This window comes from Botrytis byssoidea (genome assembly GCF_014898295.1).
Source record: "Botrytis byssoidea strain MUCL 94 chromosome Unknown BBYS_045, whole genome shotgun sequence".
Lineage (NCBI taxonomy): Eukaryota > Fungi > Ascomycota > Leotiomycetes > Helotiales > Sclerotiniaceae > Botrytis > Botrytis byssoidea.
In genome coordinates, this window is record NW_024065886.1 from 1,322 (window position 1) to 28,005 (window position 26,684).

The 26,684-nt window shown below is 41.7% G+C and overlaps 8 protein-coding genes across 8 annotated transcripts; 3 read left to right on the forward strand and 5 right to left on the reverse strand.

Moving 5' to 3' along the window:
• Nucleotides 1–1,160: 1,160 nt before the first annotated feature.
• On the reverse strand, nucleotides 1,161–3,605 carry EAE97_011948 (uncharacterized protein; the record flags this gene model as incomplete). Its single annotated transcript, XM_038882462.1, has 1 exon — nucleotides 1,161–3,605. The coding sequence occupies one exon, from the start codon at nucleotides 3,603–3,605 to the stop codon at nucleotides 1,161–1,163; it is 2,445 nt and encodes an 814-aa protein (XP_038726633.1).
• Nucleotides 3,606–4,731: 1,126 nt separating this feature from the next.
• EAE97_011949 (uncharacterized protein) lies at nucleotides 4,732–6,376 on the reverse strand (the record flags this gene model as incomplete). The annotated part of the gene is made up of 2 exons (XM_038882463.1): nucleotides 4,732–4,991; nucleotides 5,044–6,376. 2 exons carry the CDS (start codon nucleotides 6,374–6,376, stop codon nucleotides 4,732–4,734), a joined length of 1,593 nt encoding a protein of 530 aa, XP_038726634.1.
• A 6,154-nt stretch (nucleotides 6,377–12,530) lies between these two features.
• On the reverse strand, nucleotides 12,531–14,107 carry EAE97_011950 (uncharacterized protein; the record flags this gene model as incomplete). The annotated part of the gene is made up of 8 exons (XM_038882464.1): nucleotides 12,531–12,643; nucleotides 12,743–12,790; nucleotides 12,902–12,926; nucleotides 12,999–13,172; nucleotides 13,279–13,364; nucleotides 13,439–13,515; nucleotides 13,599–13,659; nucleotides 13,720–14,107. The coding sequence occupies 8 exons, from the start codon at nucleotides 14,105–14,107 to the stop codon at nucleotides 12,531–12,533; spliced, it is 972 nt and encodes a 323-aa protein (XP_038726635.1).
• Nucleotides 14,108–14,252: 145 nt separating this feature from the next.
• EAE97_011951 (uncharacterized protein) lies at nucleotides 14,253–15,361 on the forward strand (the record flags this gene model as incomplete). The annotated part of the gene is made up of 4 exons (XM_038882465.1): nucleotides 14,253–14,453; nucleotides 14,478–14,919; nucleotides 14,979–15,133; nucleotides 15,185–15,361. Exons 2-4 carry the CDS (start codon nucleotides 14,613–14,615, stop codon nucleotides 15,359–15,361), a joined length of 639 nt encoding a protein of 212 aa, XP_038726636.1. The 5' UTR covers nucleotides 14,253–14,453; nucleotides 14,478–14,612.
• Nucleotides 15,362–15,446: 85 nt separating this feature from the next.
• Nucleotides 15,447–15,737, forward strand: EAE97_011952 (uncharacterized protein; the record flags this gene model as incomplete). The annotated part of the gene is made up of 1 exon (XM_038882466.1): nucleotides 15,447–15,737. One exon carries the CDS (start codon nucleotides 15,447–15,449, stop codon nucleotides 15,735–15,737), a length of 291 nt encoding a protein of 96 aa, XP_038726637.1.
• Nucleotides 15,738–15,777: 40 nt separating this feature from the next.
• On the forward strand, nucleotides 15,778–16,428 carry EAE97_011953 (uncharacterized protein; the record flags this gene model as incomplete). Its single annotated transcript, XM_038882467.1, has 1 exon — nucleotides 15,778–16,428. The coding sequence occupies one exon, from the start codon at nucleotides 15,778–15,780 to the stop codon at nucleotides 16,426–16,428; it is 651 nt and encodes a 216-aa protein (XP_038726638.1).
• A 3,189-nt stretch (nucleotides 16,429–19,617) lies between these two features.
• On the reverse strand, nucleotides 19,618–23,651 carry EAE97_011954 (uncharacterized protein; the record flags this gene model as incomplete). Its single annotated transcript, XM_038882468.1, has 4 exons — nucleotides 19,618–20,524; nucleotides 20,599–22,089; nucleotides 22,150–23,106; nucleotides 23,242–23,651. 4 exons carry the CDS (start codon nucleotides 23,649–23,651, stop codon nucleotides 19,618–19,620), a joined length of 3,765 nt encoding a protein of 1,254 aa, XP_038726639.1.
• Nucleotides 23,652–24,214: 563 nt separating this feature from the next.
• On the reverse strand, nucleotides 24,215–26,332 carry EAE97_011955 (uncharacterized protein; the record flags this gene model as incomplete). The annotated part of the gene is made up of 1 exon (XM_038882469.1): nucleotides 24,215–26,332. One exon carries the CDS (start codon nucleotides 26,330–26,332, stop codon nucleotides 24,215–24,217), a length of 2,118 nt encoding a protein of 705 aa, XP_038726640.1.
• Between the last annotated feature and the right edge of the window lie 352 nt (nucleotides 26,333–26,684).

Below are 26,684 nucleotides of genomic sequence, written 5' to 3' on the forward strand. Positions count from 1 at the left end.
TTTGCTCCTTTTCTCCTCCACGATTTCCATGTTTGCGTTAGAACTAACTTTTCTGTCGTAGTACTCCAGCAAAAGGTCCCGCAAAAGCATCAACGGCAAAGATTCCCACCACGACTGGAGGTTCTAGTGGGACATCCCAACCAGGAAAAGTGACGAATGTTGGAACGAAGCTGTTGACGGAACGGGACTCAATTACAGCAACAGCAGCAGCAAACAAGATTGCTGACAACTACAAACTCAAGACAAGTCAACAAAAAGCCAGCGCCGATGGTGCTAGTAAAACTAAAGCAAAAAAGGCTGCGAAGTAGTAGAATTATATATGCGAGTAAGAAGCTTCACCTGGAAACATCAGTTGTGTAATCAAGAATCTTAGATTGGGAATTGTCATTTTGTTTTTGGGATCGGGGACTGGGAACAAATATTTAAATGCGTGCTTTAAATCACATCAACAAAAAAAACTGGCCTTTAACATTGTTTTTTTCTACTTTGCTTGAGTTTTCCTCTGTTGTGCTTAAGTTCTTTTTCTACGTGTCGTGGTGAGCCTTTTGAAAAGAGGTTTGAAAAGAGATTTGAGATCGTTAGTTATGATTTCTTGATTTTTTTAGTTTCTTATGACAACTGCATGAGTATGGAATATTTATGGTAAGAGAGTGAAAGAATACAATAGCAAGTTGCTGATTTATTTATTCTTTGGGTGTTATAGATCAATGTCTCTACATAGATAACTATTCCAAAATTACCATCGAAAACAAAAACTCATTCATATCAAAAAAATTTGATTGTTATCTGGGTCAGGGTATCCAGAAATTATATCTGCAGACTATATATATCCATATCTTCACACCGGAGTAACAATTTCATAACCCTATTACAACTCTACCCATCCCATCCATCCATGCCATTCATTTCTTCTTCCCCTTCCCCCCATCACCACCATCATCATCATTATCTCCCTTCCTCTCCTCCTCCCTTTCATACCGCCAACTCCTCCGCTTCTTAAACGCATTCTCCTTCATGTTCCTCCAAATCTGCTCTTCCAGCCTCAACAACTCCGCATCAATTTTCGCAGACCCATCACTTCTCAAAAGCTCAGCGCGTTCTTCTTGTCGCTTTCCTCGCTCTTCCAAACGCTTTTGCATCTCTGAAATCCCGTGTCGTGCTCATGAAGGGAGGGCGGCGATTTGTGCGGGGATTTGCTGCATCCCGTGGAGGATTCTTTCGCGCATGGGCGTGTGTGCGGAGAGGGTGGTGGCTGAGGTTCCAAGGAGTGCTGATGGTGATAGAGGGGGTAGGAGATTACTGATGAGATTTGGGAGCTTAGTTGCACTGCCAATAAGGAGTCTGGAGGTGGTGGAATGAATGCGTAATTTTTGGTTGAGGGTTTCGATGGCGTGGATAATGGAGAGGTGAGGTGGGATTTTAGTTCTGACTTTATCCATTTGGGCTTGCAGATGCGGATGAAGGAGTGAGGTGTTTCTTTTTGGGTTGCTAGCACTGGGAAGAGGTGGATTCTGAGACTTGGACCTAGTAGAAGGAAATTTATCATTCGACCCCTTCCCCGAATCCCCAGACCCCGCACCACCTCTCATATGCACCTCCGCACCATCAAATCGCGATTGCTCACCCTGTCTCACAGGATCCTCCACCTCCCCCGCTCCTCTCTCCCTCCGCGCAAAGTCCTCCGCAATTCTCTCAAATCTTGCCATCGCATTCGCACGCGCATGATCCGCAGCTTGGATTCCGGTTTCGCGAAACGCGGGATGATTCATTGATTGCCGAAATGGGGAATTCTGATGTGTTATTCCTAGTCGTTGGAGTGCCCGCGTGCGGAATATATTTACTACTCTGCCTAAACGCGGATCGTGGCTTTGAGTCGCGGGTACATGATGTATAGATCTGATTCCGCCTCGCTCGTCTTCGGCATCGTATTCTTCCTCGATCCATTCAGATGAAGATGAGTCCTCATATATCTTCTCATACATATCAACTTCACTTACCGACCGATGAATGATTTCTTCCTCCTCACAAAAATCATACACCTGGTTTTCCAAACCCAAGTCTCCCCATTCCTCTCGCTCCTCGTTTATCTCCACATCTTGCACCCACTCCAAACACCTCCTAAAAGTATCCCCCTCCCACTTCGCAAATACCTCCACATCCTCATAGTCCCACAGCTCGCTACTCTCCCCATCAATCTCCAAAAGTATGTCCGCACTTCCCGGCCGTCGCGTCTCCCCATCAATCCCATTTTCTAACGCACCGGAATTGATCCAGAGGAACAGTCGGTGTTGCGTTAGGGCCCATTGATCGAGTGGGGATGAAGAGTATCCGTTCCGGTCCTGGAGGTGCTTTTCATAGAGGGAGAGTTCCGCGAGGGAGGAGGAGGTCAGGATGTGTGTTGGGAAGAGGGGGATTTGATGCGCGAGGGCGATGACGGGCCAGGGGTCGATTCGGGGAGTTTGTAAGTTTTGGAGAGGTTGGAGGGGGATGGTTAGGGGAGGGATGATGCTGGGGATGCTTGATACGCTAGTTCTTAATCCCTCGCGATTCTCCATATTTCTCTTCGAAACGCGAGCGGAACTTCGAGGAAGAATCTGAAAAAGTCCCTTATTTTCTAACTCCTCAATCTCCCCATTCTCTGCCGAATCCTCCGTACTCTGATCTCGATTCCCTAGAATTGGACTGCGTGAAGGCGCAGTTGCAGATCCAGACATATCCATATCCACATATCCCTCACCATCTGCTTCTTCCCCTGCAGATAATTCTCGATATATTTCTCCTTCCCGTTCGTCACTAGAGGATGTATGAAGATCATCCAAAGTACGACGGAAAAGAAAGCCGTGATAATGATACATAGTGCGGATGCCGACTACGGGATATCTACATGATCGTAGACTTTGATATTGGCGGATATTCGTGCCGCGGTGGGCTGGCGGGGTTTCGAGTGTGTAGAGATTGTGAGGGTTGGAGATGGGGATAGAAGTTGGCAAGTTAACTGGTAGCGGAATTGCGAAATCCCGGATCAGAGGCGTAGCTGGTGGGTGTTGAGTTGTGAAGTTTCGTACCCCTGTGGAAGCTGCTGGTACTGCGAGTGCAGATGTAGAGTTTTGAGTTGTCTGATGAGTATCGGGAACTCGGTTTCGAGTAATCACTGCTCGGATTCTCGCGAGCTCTTTTGAGTTTTGATGATGGACAGTTGGAGACTTTGTGACAGATCTATCATCCTCATCTCCCAAGAGATCTGTATCATTGATATACTTAATCAATTTATCCGTTGTCGGAGTCGGAAATCTGCTCGAGGTAGAATATCGAACTGCGGTACCAGACTCATGAACTTCTTCATCTTGTCCTTCATCTACCGTCAAGTCCGCAACAAAAGCACCATGAAAAATCTCATCATCTGTCATCCGTTGATCTGCAAATTTATCACCCCCCTTTCTTTTTTCGGGGGTTTGATAGTAAATTGTAACCCCGTCTTCAGAATCGGAATCCGGAATAGAAGAGACGTCGAAATCTTCTTTTGTTTGTGCGAAATCGTCTTCGAGATTGGAGGGGCATGTTGGGGTGAACATTTCTAGGGGATGGTTGCAGTTTGGTGAAGACATTTTCGGGTTTTGAGTCTTAGATTGGAATATCTTGAAAGTTTGAAGTGGAAGAAAATTAATTGTAGAGTTACACTGAGTGTTCAGGAGTCTTTAGATGATGTGGAGACGTGTTTTGATATTAAAGTATTGACTGTTGAAAGATGTCGTTGTTTGGAAGTTGTTCAAAAGTTTTTGAAGTAGTTTTATCGAAGTAGTCTTATGAGAGTATCATGTAGATGAAAAGAAAGATGGGTTCCCTCTGCCAAGATGTATGTATTTAAAGATCTCGGAAATTCTACATACAGCAAGCAAGTGTTTAGGGCATAAGAAAAAATACGCTAGTATTAAAGATACGGTTTCTACGGTTGATATGCAAGATCTTCTATAGGTGGAAGATATGAATTGTGCTGTACTAAGGATCTTTGGCTAATTTCACCCAATGCAGATGCTAGATACCTGACGTTTCTGAAGAATGGAAATCAAACGTGAATTTTTGAACCTTATTGGAGTCCCAAGGTGGAGAAATCGGATCTTGTGAACAGGAGCCTTGTATTAGGACATTTCAGTCCACTATATCTTTGGTCTTTTTCCAATTAGCTTTAAAATTACAAAGATATTTATGCATATCATTTCTGGCTTATAGATATGTCGAGTTGATACCGGCGAGCTTGATGAAGCTAGTATACTCATTTCATTTGTATATAAGATTAGGGATTTACGAGAGCACATGACGCTTGATTTTCCGGATAAGTATTAGTGGAGTATACTTCTTTGATATATATTCTATAAGCGAAATGCATGCGAAATACATGCGATTTGATAGATCTTCAGACGTGAGACGTGAGTGGTGAAAAAAAAGATCGCGTAATCATATTCTAGCCGAAAATAAGCCCGTTTGCATTAGTCACGGTTTTGATGTTGATGATTGAAGATAAGATCACATTTATTATCTAAGACTTGTTTACAAAATACTTTTTTTTTTTAAAGTATTTCATACACTTTATTTTAAAAATCATTCGAAATATTGCTCGAATATCTGGTTGGTTACTCCACCAATCAAATAGCCAATCGCCCCAGAGTACGAAGACCCCAAAGATGCAGAAACATCAACCAAATAAAGCGCAAACTGAAACCAAATAATCGATCCCTAACAAATCCCAGTTTTCCTCTCAATCATCCACAAAGCAGCAATCATAACACCTGTCGCCACCGCCGCCAAACCAAACTGCAATTCGTCTTCGTCTTCTGAAGCGCTTCCATCAATAGAAGAAGTAGAATTCGAGATGGTACTAGAACTAGCACTAATAACTTCATCAATAGATTTGAAAATATCAACATCTAGACATTGATTTTCAGAAGTATCGAGATTTTGTGAAGATTTTTGAGAGTCTTCATCTTCCTTTGTGTCTTATTTGTTAGTGTCGGCCTGATGATTGTTGTTGTGATGAATACTACTCACTTCCTTCTATATCGGGTTGTTCCTGTAGAATTGGTTCTTTTTCAATAACTGGAGGTTCCATCACGGGAGAGACTTCGCAGAGATTTTGTTGCGGTTCTGCGATTTCTTCCTTGCTCTTTTCTTCAAATTTCAGAGAAGGAGTGATTTCTGGTTCGACTTTATTTGGTTGCTGAGATTGTACTGCCTGCTCTTCATCCTTCTCAATAATCTGATCGAGTCCTCTGACCCTACATCCGTCTCTAATGTATTGTTGGGTTATAGCAGAGTATTCTTGAATCTCATCGTCTGTTTGTTCGGCGAAGTCTGAAAAGATGTTGATTTCGCGAGATTTGTAGGCATCATGACTGGGATCATGGCTCTTTCCAGATTGATCATCCATATGATTATTATCCGCCTCCATATCTCCTGTCGCAACGGCTTGTCCCTCCCCATCATCTTTGCCCTTGTTCTCTACCCCCTCAATAATCTCTTTAGCACTCTTCCACTGATTATTATTAGTACCAGCTTCCCTCTCCGTCAACTCATTGAAAAGTGCCTCGAGAATCTGGATTGAGTTGTTCTCATCCCTATCCTCCTCATCAAATCCACATTCCGCTTCAGGAATGATCAATCTCGGAATTCGTTTGCGCATCTCAGTAGCACTCATACCAGGCATCTGCTTATTGAGGAAACCAGATGTAGATTCATAAATCTCCCTCTCCTTCTTCAAAGTATCTTGGAATTCTTGCTCATAAGCTTTAGCAGAACCTTGAAGTTTTGCGTAACGTGAAAATGGTCCGGTATTCAGATCTGGAAGAGAGTTCCAGAGAGTCTCGTCGTCAGCTTCGATGATTCGTTTATTTTCAGATTGAATTTCTCCGAATCTGTCTGCGAGCTTTTGAAGATCTTCTTCGGGGCTTACAGTGAGATGTGAATAGTCGACTGAGGAATTCATAAAATGATCAGAGGAACTCGCTGACTGAGGTTGACTATCCAATGACTTGCTCTTGAAAGATCTTTCGATTCTAGGTCTAGGTCTAAATCTCAGTCTATCAGCTCTCTGGCGCGCATCGTCGACATTAATATAGGTTGAATCTTCGATTGGCTCAACTGCTTCAATATCATCCACTTCGTCGAACAGTTCATTGAGAAGTTGTGTTGCAGGGCCTGGAATCGTTGTTCTCTTGGGACGTGGAGTTGCAAGATCATTGGCAAGGCCAGGAGTTGAAGAGAAGATAGACATGTGACTTTGAGTTGGAGGTTCAGATGAAGATACTTTCTTAGAAATTGCTTGTGTGACAGCAAATCCTGTGCTGAAGATGGCCTTAAGAGTAGGGCCGTCTGCTTGAGACATGCTGTTTGTTTCGATTTTTGATGATATAGATTGGGTAAGATGATTTATTCTCTGGGAGATGATCTTGGTTGATTATTGTAAACTATTTGCGTTGAAAAGATGATGTTCTTGAAAAGATTTGGAATGGAAAGAACAAGGTTTAAGAGTGTTTGTGAGAATCTTTTGGTACAGGAACTACAGACTAGTGATTATAGGTACGATTTTACGGTTGCGAAGTTCATTAGGAGAGGATAATAATACTAAGTTACTGTACTATGGATTATTGTCAAAGGATACTAGTCTACTTAGTGTCTACGGCAGTGGAGGTTTTCAACACGGCGCGAAATTTGTACGGCTAAATTTTGTTAGGGCTGATTCACGCAAACTAACGCAGTTTCTTCGAATCACCTGCGCCATATGTGTGATTGAATCAGCTACTACATATCAATGTAAAGTTTCTGAGCTCTTCTAGATATGCCTTGTTTGCCAAATACATACTGCATCGTCCAAGATACAGCTATAAGCATTACCTCAACCTTCATTTGACATATTCGCTTACGATCACGTGAGAGGTTGAAATATGGAACAATACAATCTAAATAGTCTTCTTAGAACGAACGATAATAAAATTTAACTCTTTAGTATATATCATAGGTTTTAATCGCACATCTTATATCGTAGTACTTTACTATAGATCTCATATAGTTAATTTCGAGTAGTGTAAAGTCTAATTATTATATAAATATTTCTAAGATATAAATATATCATTATATTTTTCAAGATCTATTTCATTCACTATTAAAATTTAGAGAAAGTAATGACTTTTATCTCTACTTCTTCCTAAAAATAATTGACTATTTTAAGATTCCCTTTCTCCTAGATAGATTTATCAATTTTCAAATTTTTCTATTAGCGCTTTTTTCTACATAAAACAATACTGAATTAGTGAAATCGAAATCTTGAAAAGACCTGAATTTTGACATGTTTTGGCGTATTTGCGTTTAAGATGTTTATAGAGTCGTGATAAATCACATTAAGTGGTCTTTCATTATATAAGAGATGAAAGAATCCTTCATTCAAAGGATTGTTCAAGCTCTCTTCAATGGTTTCCTCGAAAATATGATGGCAATAACAAATAACTAGGATACGTCCAGGGATAGTAGCAGAATTTTCTAAACTCAATGACTCACAGAAGCATAGCGATGATGCAGACCAGGGTCGTTTGTCTTCTTTCTAATGCCAGAGACACTGAAGAATTGTTCAGGTCTTTAGCACACACATCATCGGGAAAGGGCGGAGAACCTATTTTGATTTTTATAGCGGAGAGGATCTGATATTGAATCGACCGTAGATCTACGTTAAAACATGATCGAGATCGACTACATCTTCATATATCTTCTACCTTTGAAGCGCTAATCAGTTCTTGTTACAACAGCCAAGTGATTGGTCAGACCTTTCCTATCCATCTCGATGACCTGTTGCTTGCCTCCTCAAAAGAGAGGTGACCCGAGATCGTTTGACAACAAGCGTATTTTCACTCTGATTTTAACCTAAAAGAAAAGACTGCTGTTAATTGTGGAGAAAACCCTGTTTCCTTACCAGATCGAAAGGAGTGGCAATTTAAAGCGTGTTTTTGAAACAATGAAACAGTTATAGAGTAGTTATGAGGGAACTATATCTACAATAAATTACATTAAGGTTTTGAGGCATGGCGAACTAGAGTCGTGGTTGTGTCATATACTGGCACAAATTTTGGACCATTAGCACTGCGGGTAGTCATAATTTCCAGATAATACACGCATAATGATAGAGAGTGACGGGTACAGAATGTTATTAGCTACACAAGTATCTAAGATATAATGAAGAAAGGAGAACATAACGAAAAATGAAAATTACAATGAGAAGTGAGAAATATTATGAAGAAAGAAAAACAGAGCTTGTACCACTACTAGCAAAATCTAGAGTCCATCCAAGTATGCATGTTCAAAGTATTCTTAAAAGAGCTGCCCTGGACACCTCCAGGTTTATCAGTAAAATCCCCGGAGAATCTACAAGTCAATCTCAAAACGATAACTATGAAAAATTCAGTGTTGTAATTAGTATATAGTAGTATTACTGTGACTGATATTAGGAGTATAATATGTACACTAGTATATATAATAGCCAATGATATTCATATCCGTATATATTATACAAAAGGGATTATACTAATAATATACTGAAATACGGGAACTTATATATTTTTATTGTTTTATTACATATTTCTATTGAATATTGCATATTTTGAATAAGTTTAAGCCTAATAAGGAAAAAGATTAATGAAAATATATAAATTCCTATATTTCAATATATCAATAGTAATATTCAATATTATTGAAATATTCAATATTGCTAATAATATTCAATTCAATAATACTTATTAGAATATACTTCAAGAATTCAATACACACCATTGGAATGGGGCGTATTCAAAATACGGAAAATACTAATTACAACACTGGAAAAACTAGCTTTCAAGGCATATCTTTATAACCATCACAATTGAATACCAGACGGCTTGGTAGTAAGATTGGGACCAACTTACGCTATATGTGTTGATCGATGACGGTTGATCCAGACTCTCTTATTGATGGACCTTGATACAACCAGCAGCGGCACCGAGACCGGTTTCTACGAACGGCGCAGCACATCCAATAAAAGCCAAGACGATGGGCGGAATGGTGGCTCCTGCAGTTTCAGGCGCAGTCGCATTGATGCTTCCGAAGTCAGTGGCGTTCATCAACTCAGTGACATCATTAAACTGGACACCGAGATGTTGAGCGATCAAGTCACTGCTGTAAATGAGAGTGGCTGACACTCGGTCGGTAACAGAGGCCACGAGAAGACATTTGATGAGGGTTGAGAATTGCATTTTGAGAATCTTGGGAAGACTGAAAGATAATGAATGAGTTGGATGAGGTGGATGAGATGGATGAGATGAGTGAGATGAATGAATGAGCAGACTCTGATATATATAGTAAACTTGAAATGTTTTCATCGAATATTGGATATCAGACTTCGTATTCAAACTTCATAAAGCAATACATAGCATGTAATCGTCAGGTAGTAAGCGAGGGTCTCGATTAACGACGTCTCCGACTCCTAGTCGGTAGAAGCAGTCATGTAATGTCAAAAGACGCATGTTAGTTAAAACTTAAAACTCATTTCTAATTATCTTCAAATTGTATCAATGCTTATAGAATAACTAACATCTCATTTAGACAATTAGCATATGATATACAAGTTATCTTATTAACTTAAAGACTCATCAATCTTAATTACTAGGTGCATGATTATAGATTGAAGCTAGCAAATCTGATATTCAAGTGTTGTTACTGACGAACTGAAACTTAATGTTTTAGGAACACATTACCGGGTACCCCAAAAAAAACTAAACTACAGTGCCTGGAGAAAGTCGAAACCTTGGGCCGTACCTGTTTTCTCCTAAGCGCGGCGCTGTACGGTATGAGGCTCTGCTAGCTCGCTATCAAGATACGAGCTTATCTCGTAAATCGCCCAACCAGGTTCTTGATTCAAGTGAGGGACGTATCAGTAATACTTCTTGAAGTCTTATTAAAATTACGGATTCGAACCAGTGACGCCACCACGCTCGCTTACATGTAAGCTAGCAAGGAGCCCCGGGAGATCGAAAAAGCTTATTACAACTCATAACCTTATGGCGACCACAGCACACATGACATCAAATTCCAACGATTTAGCAGAAGTTGACACGGTGCGATATAGAGCGCCCAATCGGATAAATGATGTAGGCGGCCTTCGAGGTCGTTGATTCAAATGTACCATCATTTTGAAAGTTACTGTTGGTGGATAATCGAACTTTTGTTTCTGTAGCATTATCCGGCAGGAGCGCATCTGCGGATGTAAGCGGCTATATAACCTTAGCGATATAATCATGAGAAATACAACGCAGACATTTTTTCGCATAATTGAATTAAGCTTTGCTACAAAAGCTTGGTTAAACTAACTGCATGAACACAATACGCTAATCTAACTAGTCAGTGATTGTTAAATATTTTGCTTATGACAATTTATATCTCGCTATCGTGATATACAAGAGTGATACGAAGTCCAATGTGGCTTTTTTTGATTCGGTCCATCTGTTATTAAAATTGGGCTCAAATGCTGAATAATTATATTCATTGACTCTGATCAGTATAGGCAATAGTATTTCCCGCAATCCGTATACGGGTTAGTTTAGTGGTACGTATCAATTTTTTTCGAAATACATACGTATGTGGTATAGAATTCAATACCACTGAAAGTATTCAATATCATTTACTTATTCAATACTATTAGCAATATACTGAAATACGGGAATTCATTATAAAAAATTCATTCCTGTCCATATTAGACTATAGAATGTTTATCCCTTAATTAAACTTATACAAAATAGTTATTCCATAATCTAATATGGATAGGAATGAATATTTTATAATGAATTCCAGTATTTCAGTATATTGCTAGTATTCTTTAGATATATAAATATATACAAGAGTGATATAACCCCCTTTCCAAATGTACTAGCTGCAATATCAATATAATAATACACGCCACAGTTTCACTGTAGTATACCAATGCCTACACTGACTCTGATTCGGCCGCTTCCTCCTCAAATACGATATGATGCGGGCTAGATACCCCTATTTTTCGAGCTCTTCCAACCCCAGACCAACCTATGAAAATCCCAATGCAATCGAGCACAGGAGAAGAGGGAATCATTCTAGGTAGAGGACAAAGAACTTCAGGGAATGGAGTCCCTAATTCCATGATTTACTAGGAAGAAACTAAATTATTAAATGCAGTATTTTTATCAATACGATGCGTTGGGCTGGTCGGGACCGCTTTTATTGTACAGCCTCAAATGTATCGTCTTAAATCACCTACGGCGTACTAGCCCTTTATGCGAGCCTCTCTGTTAGTCTCACTCACTTCCGATTCAAATTTATAAGTCCTCCAGTGGAGCCTAGACCATCTAGTCATCCCATTCATAGATAGAATTGAGTCTATATTAGGGTTCGCACAGTGGATACAGATGAACCTGTTCCCCTATATTTAAGCTTAAACTTTATATCAACCTTAGAGTGACAGGTGCTCCATGATCAGGGACCCACGTTCACGTTGGTCGTCGGTGAAGGATTCAGGGCCGGGTCAAGGTACGTCTTACAAGAGTCTTTGATAGACTTTGAATTCATCAGCGGCATCGGCCTCCAGAGTCTAGCATATCCCCTGGTAATTTGCGCAGATAACAATTAAAGTCCAAAGGTATTCTTTTTTCCTCATTAAATTATTCTCAATCCTCATCAGCATCACTCACTTCTCCAACAACTTCAATAATATCCCCACGTGGCTCCCAGCGGGGATGGTCCACGAGTTCATCCTCACTTGCGCAGTGGATAATGCCCTGCTACATCACCAGCAGAACTTACCTCTTGTTACAGCTATCTATGCATCGTCATTCTTAAGTGCGCCTATTCTATCGCACCGACCTCGGCCGATAAGGAGATGATTGACAGCTGCGTCTACTGCCCTCCCTCTGCATTTGAAAATAGTGGCCAAAGAATCGACGAATGCGTTATTGTCGCTCAGTAATTAATGTTCCTAGAGCAAGCAGCCATGCAATCTTGGACGATGGATTAGATGGACGGATTAGGTGGATTTCTTCTTCTTCGCAAATTGATTTTTACTTTCTTTGGGTTAATTATTTGAAAATGGGGGCTTAGCTATATACACGTTAGTAGAAAACGGATGAATACTTCCAAAGTGTAAAATACAATGGATACTTTTCTCCTCTTCTACTTGCTCAATTTGACGCTTAGATAACCATCGCGCAAAGCTAAGTCCAAGACTGGCTTAAACTAAGCGGCTTTTCATTACGTAAAGGATAAAGAGATCTCTCAAAGATCTCTCTTCAGCGGTCTACACTTGAAAGTAGCAATCTTTACAAAAAGCTCGAATTTTTTCTTAAAGCAATAACAGGGATTTATTTAAACTTCGGTTCCTGACAGATCCCCCAAAATATACCTTTCCTAATAAGTGATAGCACGAACTCTAAATCCACTGTCCCTGTTTAGTCATCCCCCATGAAATATCTCCTAGTCCCCGTCTGCATAACAAATTAACCCGTCGGTTTATGAACATCATCTTCCTTATCCAGATACCCATTGGCCGGAGCCCTCCTATCGAGTACAAAATTGCGATCTTGGAACATTGAGATGATGGCTAAATACACTATTGAAGAGGGAAAAAAAGGGTTAGCAATTGTTAACTTCCTCTTTTGGTCTTTCTTGATCTGAAAGAGAATAAAAAGAGAGTCACAATGATACTTACTGAAACTTTCTGCATTCTTCCTGGCGACATCCAATTCCACATCCTCAGCTACATAATGTCATCTATATAAATCATCTCCGAATTGATCATTTGCTGATGGGGAATTAGTTTCTGCTTTTCCACTTTACACTAAATTCGAAAGACAGGGTTAAAACGAACTCAAAAATGGTCTAGTATGCGATATCTGTAGTAAGCAGTTAGCGTTCTTTCTTTCTCGAAGCTTCCTTAGAAAATAACAAGTTCAAAAGCATCTCACTTCATGTAATAACAATGCGTTGAAAGTAGATGTGATGAAGTCGATAGGTCTAGGATTCAAATGCACATCTGCATAGTCGAAATTCTCCGGAATATCGGAAAATAGATATCGAGCTAACTTGTTCGATCTAGGGTCTGCTTGTGCGTCTAATTTGTTGAATGCGTGGTCGCAAAGCTAGGCAAGTAGTCAGCTGATTGAATATGATGCTGTGAAGCAGATAAAATTGGATGGAATGAAAACTGTAGAGTCGCGTCACTAATAGTGTAGTTTGACAACTTACAGTGATTGTTGCACGATTTAGGTTATGATTTGTCTTCGGTGTACCTGGTTGTACAACTGGTCTGTCTTGTCCCAGATAATCGATATCTAAGAGATGTAAGAATATAATTTTCTAGATATTTCGTCCCTAGATAATAACTGATTCGGAAGGGAAAAGTTACATGTAATGGCACTCACACCAGCATCCTTGCAATAGAGTTTTGGTGTCGATAAATGATTCTTATTATCTGAGCATTTTCTCGAATATTAGTCCTCTATTTAAAATATATAGATCCATTATAATAGGAGAGCCATGTTAGATTGTATGATGAAGATGCTTACCTTTCCATCCCGTTTCTCCATCCTCCTGTTTTTTGCACCCAGCGTGCATCATTATCACAATCTAATTGAAAAATATCAGAATCGCTTACAGATTCCTTCCAAAATCAGAGAATAAACCTACAAAACCTAAGATCAGCATTGACCTGAACCTCCTCATGTCTCATTCCCTCTAGAGCCATGAAATATTTTCTCAGCGCTAGTACCGCCTGTCCATCTTGATCAACCACGTTATTGGAATTCCGGGTATCTTGTCTAAAAAGAACATTGAATGCCCTAGTAAAATCTGGATCGCGTCTTGCATTCGTCAAACGATCCTTTGCATTTTTTCCAACAGCTCTGAGTTCATCAAAAAGCACATCCCAGCGATGAATACCATCTCCAGATACAGGTGTACTGTTGGGTGCTTCGAGCGGTTTTCTTGGAACACAACTTTTGTCTAGCCAGTAGGTGAGAGCTTGAGTGGTGTAGGGTAGTAGAAGAATAGCAGGAATGAAAGTTGAGAAATGCATGATGTCAGAAGTCCTATCTAGGCCTTCAATTGCATTTAGTGACGTGAAGAATATTGTATTCGGATGAAAGATATAAAGTCTCTTGCCACTCCGCCTTATTAGTATCACAGCATCTACACCCAAACATCTTCCAGCAATAGTACAATAAAGGTTGCATTTCACATATCCCCTCCTCTGTCTCACCTTACTCGACATAACCACCGCCCACCAAATCCCCTATTCATTCCGAACCCACAAGCGGCAAAATGTACCTGACAATGTAGACTTACAAATCAATATCCACCCCGAAGCCGCCAAAGCTCTTTCCGCATTCCTCAAACTCGACACCACTCGAGACAGTTGCGGTGTTGATCTTCCTTCTTTCGAATAGCCTGGAGAACCCAAGATTCCCGTCGACATCAACGAGCGAGTAAATCCCGTGAGCGGAAAACAACTCATCAGATTTCTTCACAGGATCGGAAAAGCCATCGTACCCGCTTTCTCAGCCGGACAAGTCCTTGAACCTATGGTGATATTCGTCAAAGATGTACAAGTCAATCTTGACTTTATCACCTACAAACATCCTGAGGTCCAACAGGAAGATAGTGATCTCTTATTATATGGAGCCGATTCTCTTCATCAGATGTTCCCATCTTTAACTTTTGATAATTCGAATAAACTGCTGGAAGCTGTGTTTGCGGCTGAATATGCGAGGATTGTTGATCAAGTTGAGAATCTGGCTCTCTTTTCTCTCGCGAACAGGCTTTTGGAGAAACAATCTGATAAGGATACTTGTCCTAAGACAACTACTGGTGATGAAAATGGAATGATTGGTAAGTGATTAATGTCATATCCACTCGAGATGAGAACTTTGGAATTTAATGGGAAATAGAATGTCCTAATCCTCTTTGCGATGGAAAAGATGGCGTTTGCACACGGCCCATCGCATTTCATGGTCGTCCCTGTAGTGAATTCGTCTGTCCCACCAAAGATGACATCCCATACTGCGATGAATGCGGAGGAGATGATCTCAAAAGCAAATGCCGAGTATATACTTCCTTTCCCGTCGAAAAAACTCAATGCTAACTTCCAATCCAGGAACTACCCGAAAAAGGACAAAAATACAAAGGGTGCGAATGCATGGTAACCGAAATATCCTCCCCCTGGACCTCCACTAACCACTTATTCTACGATCTGCAACGCTTCATCGGGAAGACCGCCCCCCAAGAACCCGCTCTCAAATTTTCCTCCTCCAAATCCAAATTCGCAAACTGAGAAGGCGCAATATCAGCCATGGGAGATTTCTGTCGGGACACCAGCCGTCTACACTCCGACGTCGCTAGCGCCGATGAACTCAAAAATGGAAAGGTCATCAACGCCCACTACAACAACGGCGTCTACGATGAAATGGACGTGTGAATCACCCGGTACTAAAATGATCGCATTGACGAAGCTGGCTGTCGTAAATTCTTCACTGCCATCATCGACGGCTGCGATATCAATGAGAAAGATAAACACGGGGGATCCTACACCTACCACAAATCAGGAAACGCAAACAAAATCCTCATCGCTGAACTCCTCCCCTCCGGCTCTCTTCTCCAATCCGAACCCCGCTGCCCCAATCAAAACGGCATTATTCCGCTCCATGTAATGATGACAATTCCGAAGGCGTAACAGCCAACTCTGCCATCATGCAATGGTACAGCGATGACCACGGTAAACGAATCGACTGGTTAGTATGGAGCGATATATCCTGGCGCTTCCCAATTAGTAATCTCCACGTCCCAGATCGAAGTTCCTTCTGGCTGCGCGCAAATTTGAATGATGAGTGTAATCCAATTCATGGTGCACATCCCACGAAAGAAGTAATGTTTGATAAAAATCAATTTATCCGAGCCCTACACGATGGAATGGATCGATTTGACGATAAAAACACACGTACGCATGGTCATACCACTGAAAATAACTGTATAGACTATAGTATTATTCTCAGTGGGATTAGGCGTTCTGGCGGAACACCCTGGGCCACGGAGCCCTCCTTCCCACCCCCCGAATTTGAGCCCAATCTCGCAGAGAAAGACACCGCACCTTCCTGCGCTAGCGGACAAGTCGGAGGACCCTTCTTTTCAACTGATATTGATGCCGCGATCGATGGTTTCTGTACGGATGGGGCTGAAATAAAAGGATATGGTAAATACTGGGAAAACATGTATGATTATCCCGCGGAAGGACAACCGCAGTTTTACAATGATGATTTGTATAAAATGCATTTGACGATGGGGGCGGAGACGGTGGAGAATGGAGGGCCGGTACCGTATAAGAATATGGGATGGTGTGGGTAATTTATCTATCTATCCGGTTTTTATTCGATATGGAAGAGCATATAATGACTATAAGAACAGAGGATATGATTGGAAAATGGGCAGAAATGATTGCCTCTATGCTTTGAGAAGAATCTATCAAGATTGTTCGGATGCGAAAAGAATTCAAGGATTTACTTATACTTATCGATGTGTAAGATATAAGTCATGGCATATTAACACTTAAGATTCATGAAATAGAATCATGAACAATAGCGAGATAGCGAGATAGTGAATGCTTTACCCCTGGACTGAAGCGAGGAAGAGTTGGAAAGACAGATAGGGTGTAAAGAGTACTGTAGATTGTAATATTCCATATCATTAACAAATTTGTTTCCAGACATGAATAGGACTAAATTCAAAGGGTCTTTATTTCTTCAAAATCTGATTCTCTTTACAACACATTTCGAGGCGAATGAAATCGTTAGTGTTTTAGAGTACATAGCATGACTTTAATATGATTAAATTGAATATCTAATAAGCCTTTAACATCGAAGTCTACTGAAGAAAAAATTTACTCCTTGTTTTGTTTTTGATTTTTTCCCATTATATATTTCAACTTTTTATACAATTGAGTTTGAAAAAGACATCATATAACTATATATGGATTGGATTTCCAGATTTTGAAGAATGAAACATTCATAATCAATATATTACACACTATATAAAAAACTCTGTAAAATTCGAGGTACAAGTTTCTTCCGCTATACTCCGAAAAATTAGTTCTTATAGGCTCAATCATATACAAGAGTAATAAATTCCGTTCTTCCTTCCTCAAGGAACAACTATTGTTTGAAGAATAGATTCTCTATCTCCATCAATCTACTTATCATCCTTTTAAATATATAAATAGCACCCCTTGAAAGTACACACAACGCTTCTACTAGAATACTTACAACATCACAATCAAAATAACTCTAAACCCCAACCACCTCTGATTCAAACTCATCCAGACAACATAAATATCAAATATTCTAGCTAAACTCTCCCCTCTTTCACCTAGACAGTTTAAACCATACTCTTTATTCAAACTACCTAGCCAATTGATTGTGAATAAGTCAAGACAGAAATATAGACATTATTTATCACCATAGGAATATTTTCTCGTAAATGCACTCCTACCCCCCCTTATCTCTCTCTTACTCCCTCTCCCCCTCCATCTCCCCTCAATTACCAATCCACCAACACTCAACAGATTACCATCCTATCGATTTTTTTCAACTTACCCATGAAATTCACTTAAGCTTCTAAGTATGTAGTCCGAGTCCACTTAACCTTTCCAATCCACTGAGCCCCCCAAATCCCCCCAATCTCTATATCTCTATATCTCTACACCTTCGTATCTCTAAATCTAAATCGCTCCTTCCATAATCCACCCCAAACTCTCACCCTCTCACCCTCAAACCCTTTCAACTAAAACCAAAACCTAAGCACAAACATTCTATCCCATCCTACCTCACCCTCTCACCCTCTGAATCCCCCAATTAAACCACTTAACTTCTGTCCCTGTGTAGCGAGACGCACTCTATCATGAGACCAGTGTAGGCAATAGTATTTCCCATATTCAATATACGGTTAATTTAATAGTAATTATTGAATTTCTATAAAATATTGATATATATAATATTGAAAACTATAATATAGTTTATCAGTGCATGCACCATATTAGTATATGCACCACTCATTTTATATACAAAATTTGTTTGTATATAATTGTGCACTCTCTTTATTTATTAATATAATTTGATTTTTCCTAAAAAACTTTATAGTTATTCATATAAATAATAAGAATTTCTAATCAATTATTAGAAATATGATTTAATATAATAGTTATTTTAAAGAAAGTTTTTTTGTAACGAAAATCGTGACAATTTCAATCTTTTTTAAAATATAATGAAAATATTTATATAAAAATTATATTTTTTGAATATTTAAATTATACTTTTTATCATACAGTTTTTTTCTCAAAAAATAATGATTAATTATTAAAACACAAATATTAAAAAACCCTGATTTTAGTATAATTTTGAAGTGGTGTATGTACTGATATGGTGCACGCACTGATAAACTACGTTATCACTAAAATTATTCAATATTAGAATTCACTATAAAATATTTATTCTTATTTATATTAAACTATAAAATATTCATTACCTAATTCGAATGTCAAGGTACGGGTAAAGACTTATATTGTACCATAAGGGTAGAAGAGCTATGGAAGAGTGAGGCCCTACTTATAAGAAGTAGGGCACGCTAGTGGTCTATGCCTGAGGCACTAAGGCAACTACAGAACATGTAGTTGGCGCCGTGACATCGAATTATATAAAATGCCCATTCCATAGCCTAATATAAATAGAAATAAATATTTTATAATAAATTTTAGTATTTCAATATATTAATAATATTCTTTAGATATATGAATATATATGAAAATAGTATCACCCCCCTTCTAAACATAATTATTAGTTGTTATATAAATATACTAGTACACGCCATAATTTCATTATAATATACTATTGCCTACACTGCATAAGACAAATCTATAGTTTTGAAATTATAAATGTTTTCTTAACAACTCTATGAAGTTGTTACTAATACATCACTTCCTTCAATTATTTCTCTTTGAGGAGATCACTTAGCAATAGAGAATAGACTGTAGTTAATTGTACTCTCGATCGTTTTAATCACGCCACCTATCGCCGCTTTGGCTGTTCCCCCCTAGTGACTTACAACCATCAGAGTCGTTTTAAGATGTGGAGCATCTGGGGAAAGACCCTAAAATAAAAGAATATAGCTTTGAATTTTAAAGAAACTTGGAGGGGAAAAAATATGGAGTTCGAGAGTTTCGCCGTTGAGAGGACAGGGCCACATGTCTCGGTGCTTAGTAATGTGCACTAACCTAGTCAAAATATACTATGTTCACGCCCGGGCTCGCTATATACTACTTAGCCACGATTCTCAGGACTGATCATGTGTGGCATACAGTGGCCACGAGCGTTGCGTCAGAGCAGGATTCTCGAACATTCTATGGGTAGGCGGCAGCACTCTGGTGCCTGAGAGCTGAGCGCCGTCTCTCACCCCCTTCTCCATTACCATCGCGACGGCAGTGTGATATAGTGCGGCCTACCGTACCGTAGTATCCGTGAGGTTTTCCTCGTCGAGACACCGTTATTAGGATTTTGGTAGGGAAGCAGCCTCGCTTAGGTGGTCGCCCGGCTGCTTGACTCCTATGCTGCCGTTGAAGTAGCACGGTCCGCTGCCCGTGCTTCCACTCCGTTCCAATTGGTAGTGGCCCGGGGAGCGGCCACGCACAATGAGCTTGACCGATTTCCGATAGGCGATCTTGATGTATCTGTCCGCCGCTTGTGAGCCAACATCCGCCCATAGCTCTACCACCAGGTGGTAGTACTGCTGTGCCGCGCGTCTCTTGCCGTTGTTGGCCGTGGCTTGCTTGAATTGGATCCGTTCAAAAGTGTGTTTCACCGGATATAAGCTATGCACCTGCCCGTAGTTCTGATCATACACGGTTCTCGAGGGGTCCGCTAGTTCAGAGTCGCCGCCTGGATGAAGACCTTCATGAAGCCCAGGCTGTAGTTTTTTCGGCGAAAGTCGCACTTTATCAAACCGCACCTTCTCGGGCCGCTTGTCTCGCTTCGGTGCGTGCTGCACCAGGTCGATTGACTGTCCATCGTTGTCCGCGACGACCGCCGAGATGCACATGGCAAACCCGTAGACTTGGTAAGTGTGCACCGTTCCGGTCTGCACAAAGTGCATGCTCATGTCGGGGTAGTACGGCGTCAGGCTGTAGGAGCAGATGCACGAAAAGTAGTTTCGCCTATAACAGGTCCATTCGTTATCCGCTAGGAAGAAGCCTTTGTCGATGATGGCCTCAATTTCGATATCGATAGATGTCGCACCACCTGGGCTCGCATCGATGTACTGGAGAATACCCAGTGTCGTCTGGGTCACGAGAGAAGGGTTATTTCTCGTCGTGTACGGATTTCTGGTCGAAACCAATGCTTCTGGATGCGATAACGTCGTCTGTCGAGCGGATTTTGCCATGCCATTGTGATAGTTGCTAGTACCACTTCAAATCAGCTATTAGTCCCTCCTGGCCGTTCAAACCGGATTAGTGTCTGAACCAATGCTTACCTAGATCCCAACTTGACAAGCAGCAGCTTCACCAACGCCTCGTGTCTATTCTCTGCCGCCCACTGGAGCGGCGTCCAACCGTTACTATCCTTAGAATCTGGGTCAACGTCGTACTCTGTGAGGAGCAACTTCACCACCATCTCATGCCCATTCTCTGTGGCCCACGATAGCGGTGTCCTATCGTTATTATCCTTGGAGTCCCGGTCAACACCATACACCGCAAGTAGCAGCTTTACTACCGCCTCGTGCCCCTTTTCAGCAGCTAGGGACAGCGGCGTACATCCACCAGAATCCTTAGAGTCCGGGTAGACGTCGGACTTCGCAAGAAGCAGCTTTACCACCGCCTCGTGTCCGTACCATGCCGCATATGACAGTGCTGTCCATCCACCAGAATCCTTGGAATTCGGGTCGACTCCGACTGTCGCAAGCAATAGCTTGACTAGTGTCTCGTACCCGTACCATGCCGCATATAATAGCGGAGTTCTGTTATTACTATCCTTGCAATCTGGGTCAACGGTGTCCTCCACAAGTAGTAACTCAACCACAGTCTCGTGCCCGTTTGCTACGGCATGCGATAGCGACGTCCAGCCGTCGGTGTCCTTAGAACCCGGGTCGGCGACGTACTCCGCGAGCAAGAGCTTTGCTACTATCTCATGCCCGTTCTCCGCGGCCAACGACAACGGCGTCCGGCCATAAGTATCTCGATAATCTGGATCATGTCCATTCCTGACTAAGGCTATCATCTCTTCTCTCAGCCCGAAGTATGCCGCAAGATGTGTCCCTGTCATTTGCCTTGGCACACTTTGGCTGTACCCATAGTAGCCCGAAGAGCTTCCAAAAGCCATCAAAGCTTGACTACTACTAGAGATCTTCGCTTCGTTCTCGAGAAAATTCAGAATAATTTGTCCTACGCCCATTGAGGCTACACGAACGTGATGCCCCCAATTTCGTGCCGCATAATCATAAAGAACATTCGACCGCAATCGTGCCTCAAACTCCTCATCTGTTGGACAGAAGCCGCTTTCGAAGGCATCAAATGATAGGTAAGTAAGGCAAGTCCTCGCGATTTCCGCCTCTGCGTCTGGAAACCGAAATCTCTGCGTTCGTTCAAAGTACTGCTTTGCTGTATAGTGGACTAAGCGGACAATATCGCTCTCTTCGTCGACGGTGACTAACCCGGCGCATACGGCTATAATATCTTCAATTTCTGGGACGTTCTCTTCATCAGCTTCTGACTGATCAACTTCCACGGCAAGAGCGTGCCGAAGCTCTGCTGTGGTTAGGGGTCTCTTCGCGCACGTAATCCATGATAGAACCTGTTCCGCAAGCTCTCGAGAGTCTGCAACCTGGCCTTCGATTCTCTCTATGGCTGCATTATATGCATGATCATAAGCTTCGTATCCATTCGGAAGGTTTTTAAGCGCAGTTTTAACAGCTCTGGGCGATCTCTTGGCAATTAAGGAATCAAAGTGAAGCTGAGCAAGCAAGAACCTGGCAACAGTTAGAGCGTCTCGTTTAGAAAATAGAAAAAATTCAAAAATTCATACATACATTCCGTCGACTGTTTTGACGATTTCAGTCTTGATTTCGTCTTGAAGTTTCGGATAACGCCTAACAAATGCTGGTAACTGTGACAGGCGACCATCTAGATACAGCCGCACATCCTCATTGCTGGCACGGATCTCCAATGATATACCTCCTGCAAACTTCTGAATTATCTCTGGGATAGGTCGGGAGGTTGCGAAGAGATTTACTCCAATCTTAGCTTGAAGGCTTAACATCTCTTCTATGAATGTCTTTCGACATCCATCGGAGTCTTGGCATTCATCCAACGCATCGACGACAACGAAAACCCTTGAGTAGATAGCAGTGACGGAATGTAAAATTCTCGATATTTCGTTAAGTGATGGTTGCTTTCGGTTGTCTTTATGCCGATTATAAAGGGCTTGCACGCTGTCAGGTATAGAAGATTGGCCTTGAATCAGCTGCCTCAGAAGATTCCGGAGTAGATGTTCCGTCTTCTGTTCATGCTGCTGCTGGTAATCACAATATAGAAACGCGATACCAATGCTGCCGTCGTTGTCAAACTTTGTACTGAGGTGGTCGACTACGATTGAGGTGATAATTGTCTTCCCCGCTCCGGGTATGCCTCGACAGAACAATGTCTGCTTACCAGTATTTAGCCACGACTGGAACTCTGCCGAATTCAGCAGCCATTGCCCTGTTCCTACTTTTCGCCGATATATGAAGTCGCTTTGTTGAGGAGCATTGTCGATTGGGGTAAGCCACTCGAGAATTGCACGTCGCTCGCGGTCATCTCGATCCTTTTTCAACCCGTCGACACCCCTTCTCAAATCCGCATGTGATTCCTGAATGGAGGTCAGGATGTCCTCGAAATTCATAAACTGCCTCAAATTCTCATTCGAAGACTTCTCAAGAGCCTGTATCAGTTCTTCAAGCTGCCTTGCGCCCTCATTCGAACACTTCTTCAACTCCAGCATCAACTTTCTGCTTCTGTCAGTGATCTAGGACTCTTGCTTATACGGACTGCCAGTGTCAACACTGAGAAGCAGGGGGGTCTACTTTGCTATGGGCGGTGTATCTGTGGCATGGGGCAAGGATTATAGACCAAAACGCCCTTACCGAGAGTTGTTGGCCAAAGCCAATCCCAGCAGACTCTTTTCGTGTTCAATGGTAACGATGATCTTTTCCACCTCTTTCTGGTCGAACGGCCATTTCAAGGTCAACAGCGCCTTCCGCAATCCATTGTTAGGCTCAAGCTTTATTTTGACGGCGCTCAATGCAGCCCACAAACGTCCCAGTGGCCCGTCGGAGGCCTCGAGAGTCTTGATCGTCTCAGTCCACTTGCTCCCTTCCTCCGTATTGTTTGCTTCGTCTTTGAGTTGTTGGAGGATTGATTCACAGCCAAGGACCTCGTTTCGAAGACGCATTCGCTCTCTCGTTGCATCGGCGGCTCTGCTGATGTAGCTGACGATATCTGAGGATAGCTGGATGACGGCGATGATGCTTGCGGTCGTGCTGAGTGGATCCATCGTCTCCTTTATCCTCGGTCAATCTTAGTCTTCTAGTAAGTTAAGCGACATGCTCATAGAGAATTGGCGCAGAGCATTGAGAAACCTCAGAATACACGTCTTCGTGGCATTTGGCGAGTTCTCCACATGCTAGCTGAAATGGTGTTATAATTCGTCAGCACAGCCACCAGTTAGGTGCGCCCATCGCTGACCGCGAATTACATCGCGGCGTAACTTGGCTAGCCACTTGCATGGCGAACACGGACAGAATGCGAAGGGCGCTTTCAATTTATTGGAAACTCTACGATACTCCGTAGATATATCAAATCCAAATCACATCACATCACATCACCAATCTCAATCTCAATTTTCACTACACCTCAAACCCTCTAACCCTAAGTTAAATCATCATAATAAATTCTCATTTTCTATCCGAAGTCTTCACGTTCACTCGCATAGCAACAAACTATTTCTTAGTAACTACCTATCATAACCCTCTCAGCCATCCCTGAACTTCCCCTCTCTAAATCACATATGTAATGCTATCCCTCAATCACCAACCTTCAAATCTTCACCTCCCCACTCTAATTCTTCTTCGCATCCTTCAACCCCAACTCCCTATAAAACGCTTCGGTACTAGGTTTCCTTCCCAAGAACGCCTCCAAAGTGGTCATTTCATCTTGACTTCCACCCTTCTCAAGCACCATATGTCTATATCTCCTACCCTCCTTAGGATCCATTGGATTCTTTTCGAAAACCGTGTAAAACATATCTGCACTATAGACTTGACTAGACAAGTATCCATAGTAACCTGCATCATACCCACCAATCAAATGACCGAAAGTAGCTTGACCATTGCCCCAATCACTCTTTGCACCTAAAGCTTCTGGACCTTTAAGACCACAGATTTCTGCTCTAAGTTCATTGTACAATTCGCTGATTTTGAAAGCTTCAGCTTCTGCGTGGTTCTTGGGAGTATGAACTGTCATATCGAAGATACCAAAGTGAAGTTGTCGGAGATTGAAAAGAGCGCCGTTGACATGCTTGGTGCTAATTTGTTTGGCAATCAAATCATCTGGAATAGATTCACCAGTGAGGTAATGTTTACTCAATTTTTGCAATTGACTTGGAGTCCAACACCAATTTTCCAACATTTGACTTGGTGCTTCGACAAAGTCACGTACGGTGTTTGTACCATGGAAACGAGAGTATCTGGTACGACCAGCTAGATCATGGATACCATGACCCAATTCATGGAAGAGAGTAACAACCTCATCATGTTTCAAGAGTGATGGTTTCTTATCGGTTGGTTTGGAGAAATTGCAAACGAGTGCTGTAGCAGGATATCTTCTTGTACCATCTGGATAGTAGAAACCAGATTGAATACCGAAGTTTGCAGCATGGCCATATTTTCCTGGACGTGGATGCAAGTCCAAGTAAAGATAACCGACAAATCCACTACCTTCACCTTCATCATCCCAAACGGTAAAGAGTTTGGCATCTGGATGAGGTAAAACATCAGAACCCTTTCCAGTTGGTGAAACCTTAGCTAATTCCTCCTCGCTGCTGATATCAACAAAAACAAATCCAAATAACTCCTCGAAGATCTTAAGCATTCCTTCAATTGTAGATTGAAGAGGGAAGTATTCCGCAATCTTATTTTCATCGATAGAAAACTCATTCTCCACCATCATTCGATCATAAAATCGATTATCCCAAAGATAATAATTATCATCAAATGTAGAACTCAATCCTCTAGCATCCAAATCTTGTTTCTTAAGAGCTTTAAGATGCTCAACCTCCTTGGCTCCACCAGGAGTAAGCTGAAGCTTCAAATCGTGCAAGAACTCATTAACTGTAGCAGGAGTCTTCGCCATCTTATCCTCAATCCTGAAGCTGGCATGATCAGGATATCCCAATAATCTAGCAGCCTCATCCCTAAGAACAATAGCTTCCTTGAACAATTCCACATTCTCCTTGCATTTGTTCTCATTCTGAATAAAGACTTGTTTTCTGGTTTCCGCATCCTTCGCGAACTTCAACGTAGGGAACAAATCAGGGTATTTGAACGACAACCTCAATTTTCCCTCATTTTCGCCCTCACCCTTCTTCAATCCCGAGATGACATCCTCGGGAACTCCATCAAGTTCCTTTAATGTAAACCAAAGTCCTTCATCCTCCTCATTCAAATTCTTCTGAAATTTAGTCGCAATAGCAGCCAACCTCTTGCTAATCTCCTTGAATCTATCCCTCTTCTCACCCTTCTCAAGCCCCAACCCATTTCGAATATATCCTTTATATTCCTTCTCCAACAGTCTCTTTGATTCCGGATCTAAATCTTCGTTCTTCTTGTAAACCGCGTCGACCAATTTAAAAACATCTTCTCTCATCGCCATCTCAATCTGCGCTTCATCCATGATTTCCTCCGCTTTAGAACTCGCATCGCGGAGTTTCGAATCGCCAGAGACAGCTTGGTAGAAGGTAAGAACGCTGATTTGAAGCGAATCGAGATCATCTTGGTTGGCGGTAGGCAAGAGAACATTTGCGAAAGTTGCATCTTCCGGTTTGACGTTTGCAACGATATTGTCGAGCATTTTTCGATAGTTATCCATCAAGGCCTTGGCCTCGTCAACAATCTGGGATTCGGTATGGGTAAAGAGAGGAGGAGCCTGAGGAGGCGTTTGGTATTGAGAAGGTGCCATGGTTGCGGTAGTGATGAGTCGTGTTGAGGTTGGATTGATTGTGGTTGAAAGAGGGGACCAGAGGGGTCTTATATTTGCAGGTCTGAGTTGACTAAATAAAGCTCCCAGTCTGGGTCCAATCCTTGAGGTAGCCAGAATGACAGATATGGAAAGAAAGATGAGCAGTAGTACAATGAGGGAACGTATGATACGTGTGATGGAAGCCAGGATGAATGAAGTTGGTTGGGTATCAAAATCCCTTGGTGATTAATTAGGCGTTTGAGAGCTGTCAAGAATGGAAGGTATGACAGATATGTTGGTGGGGAAGGGAGCGTGGGTAGCTCTAGGTGGATATGAGATGATGCAGGCACGC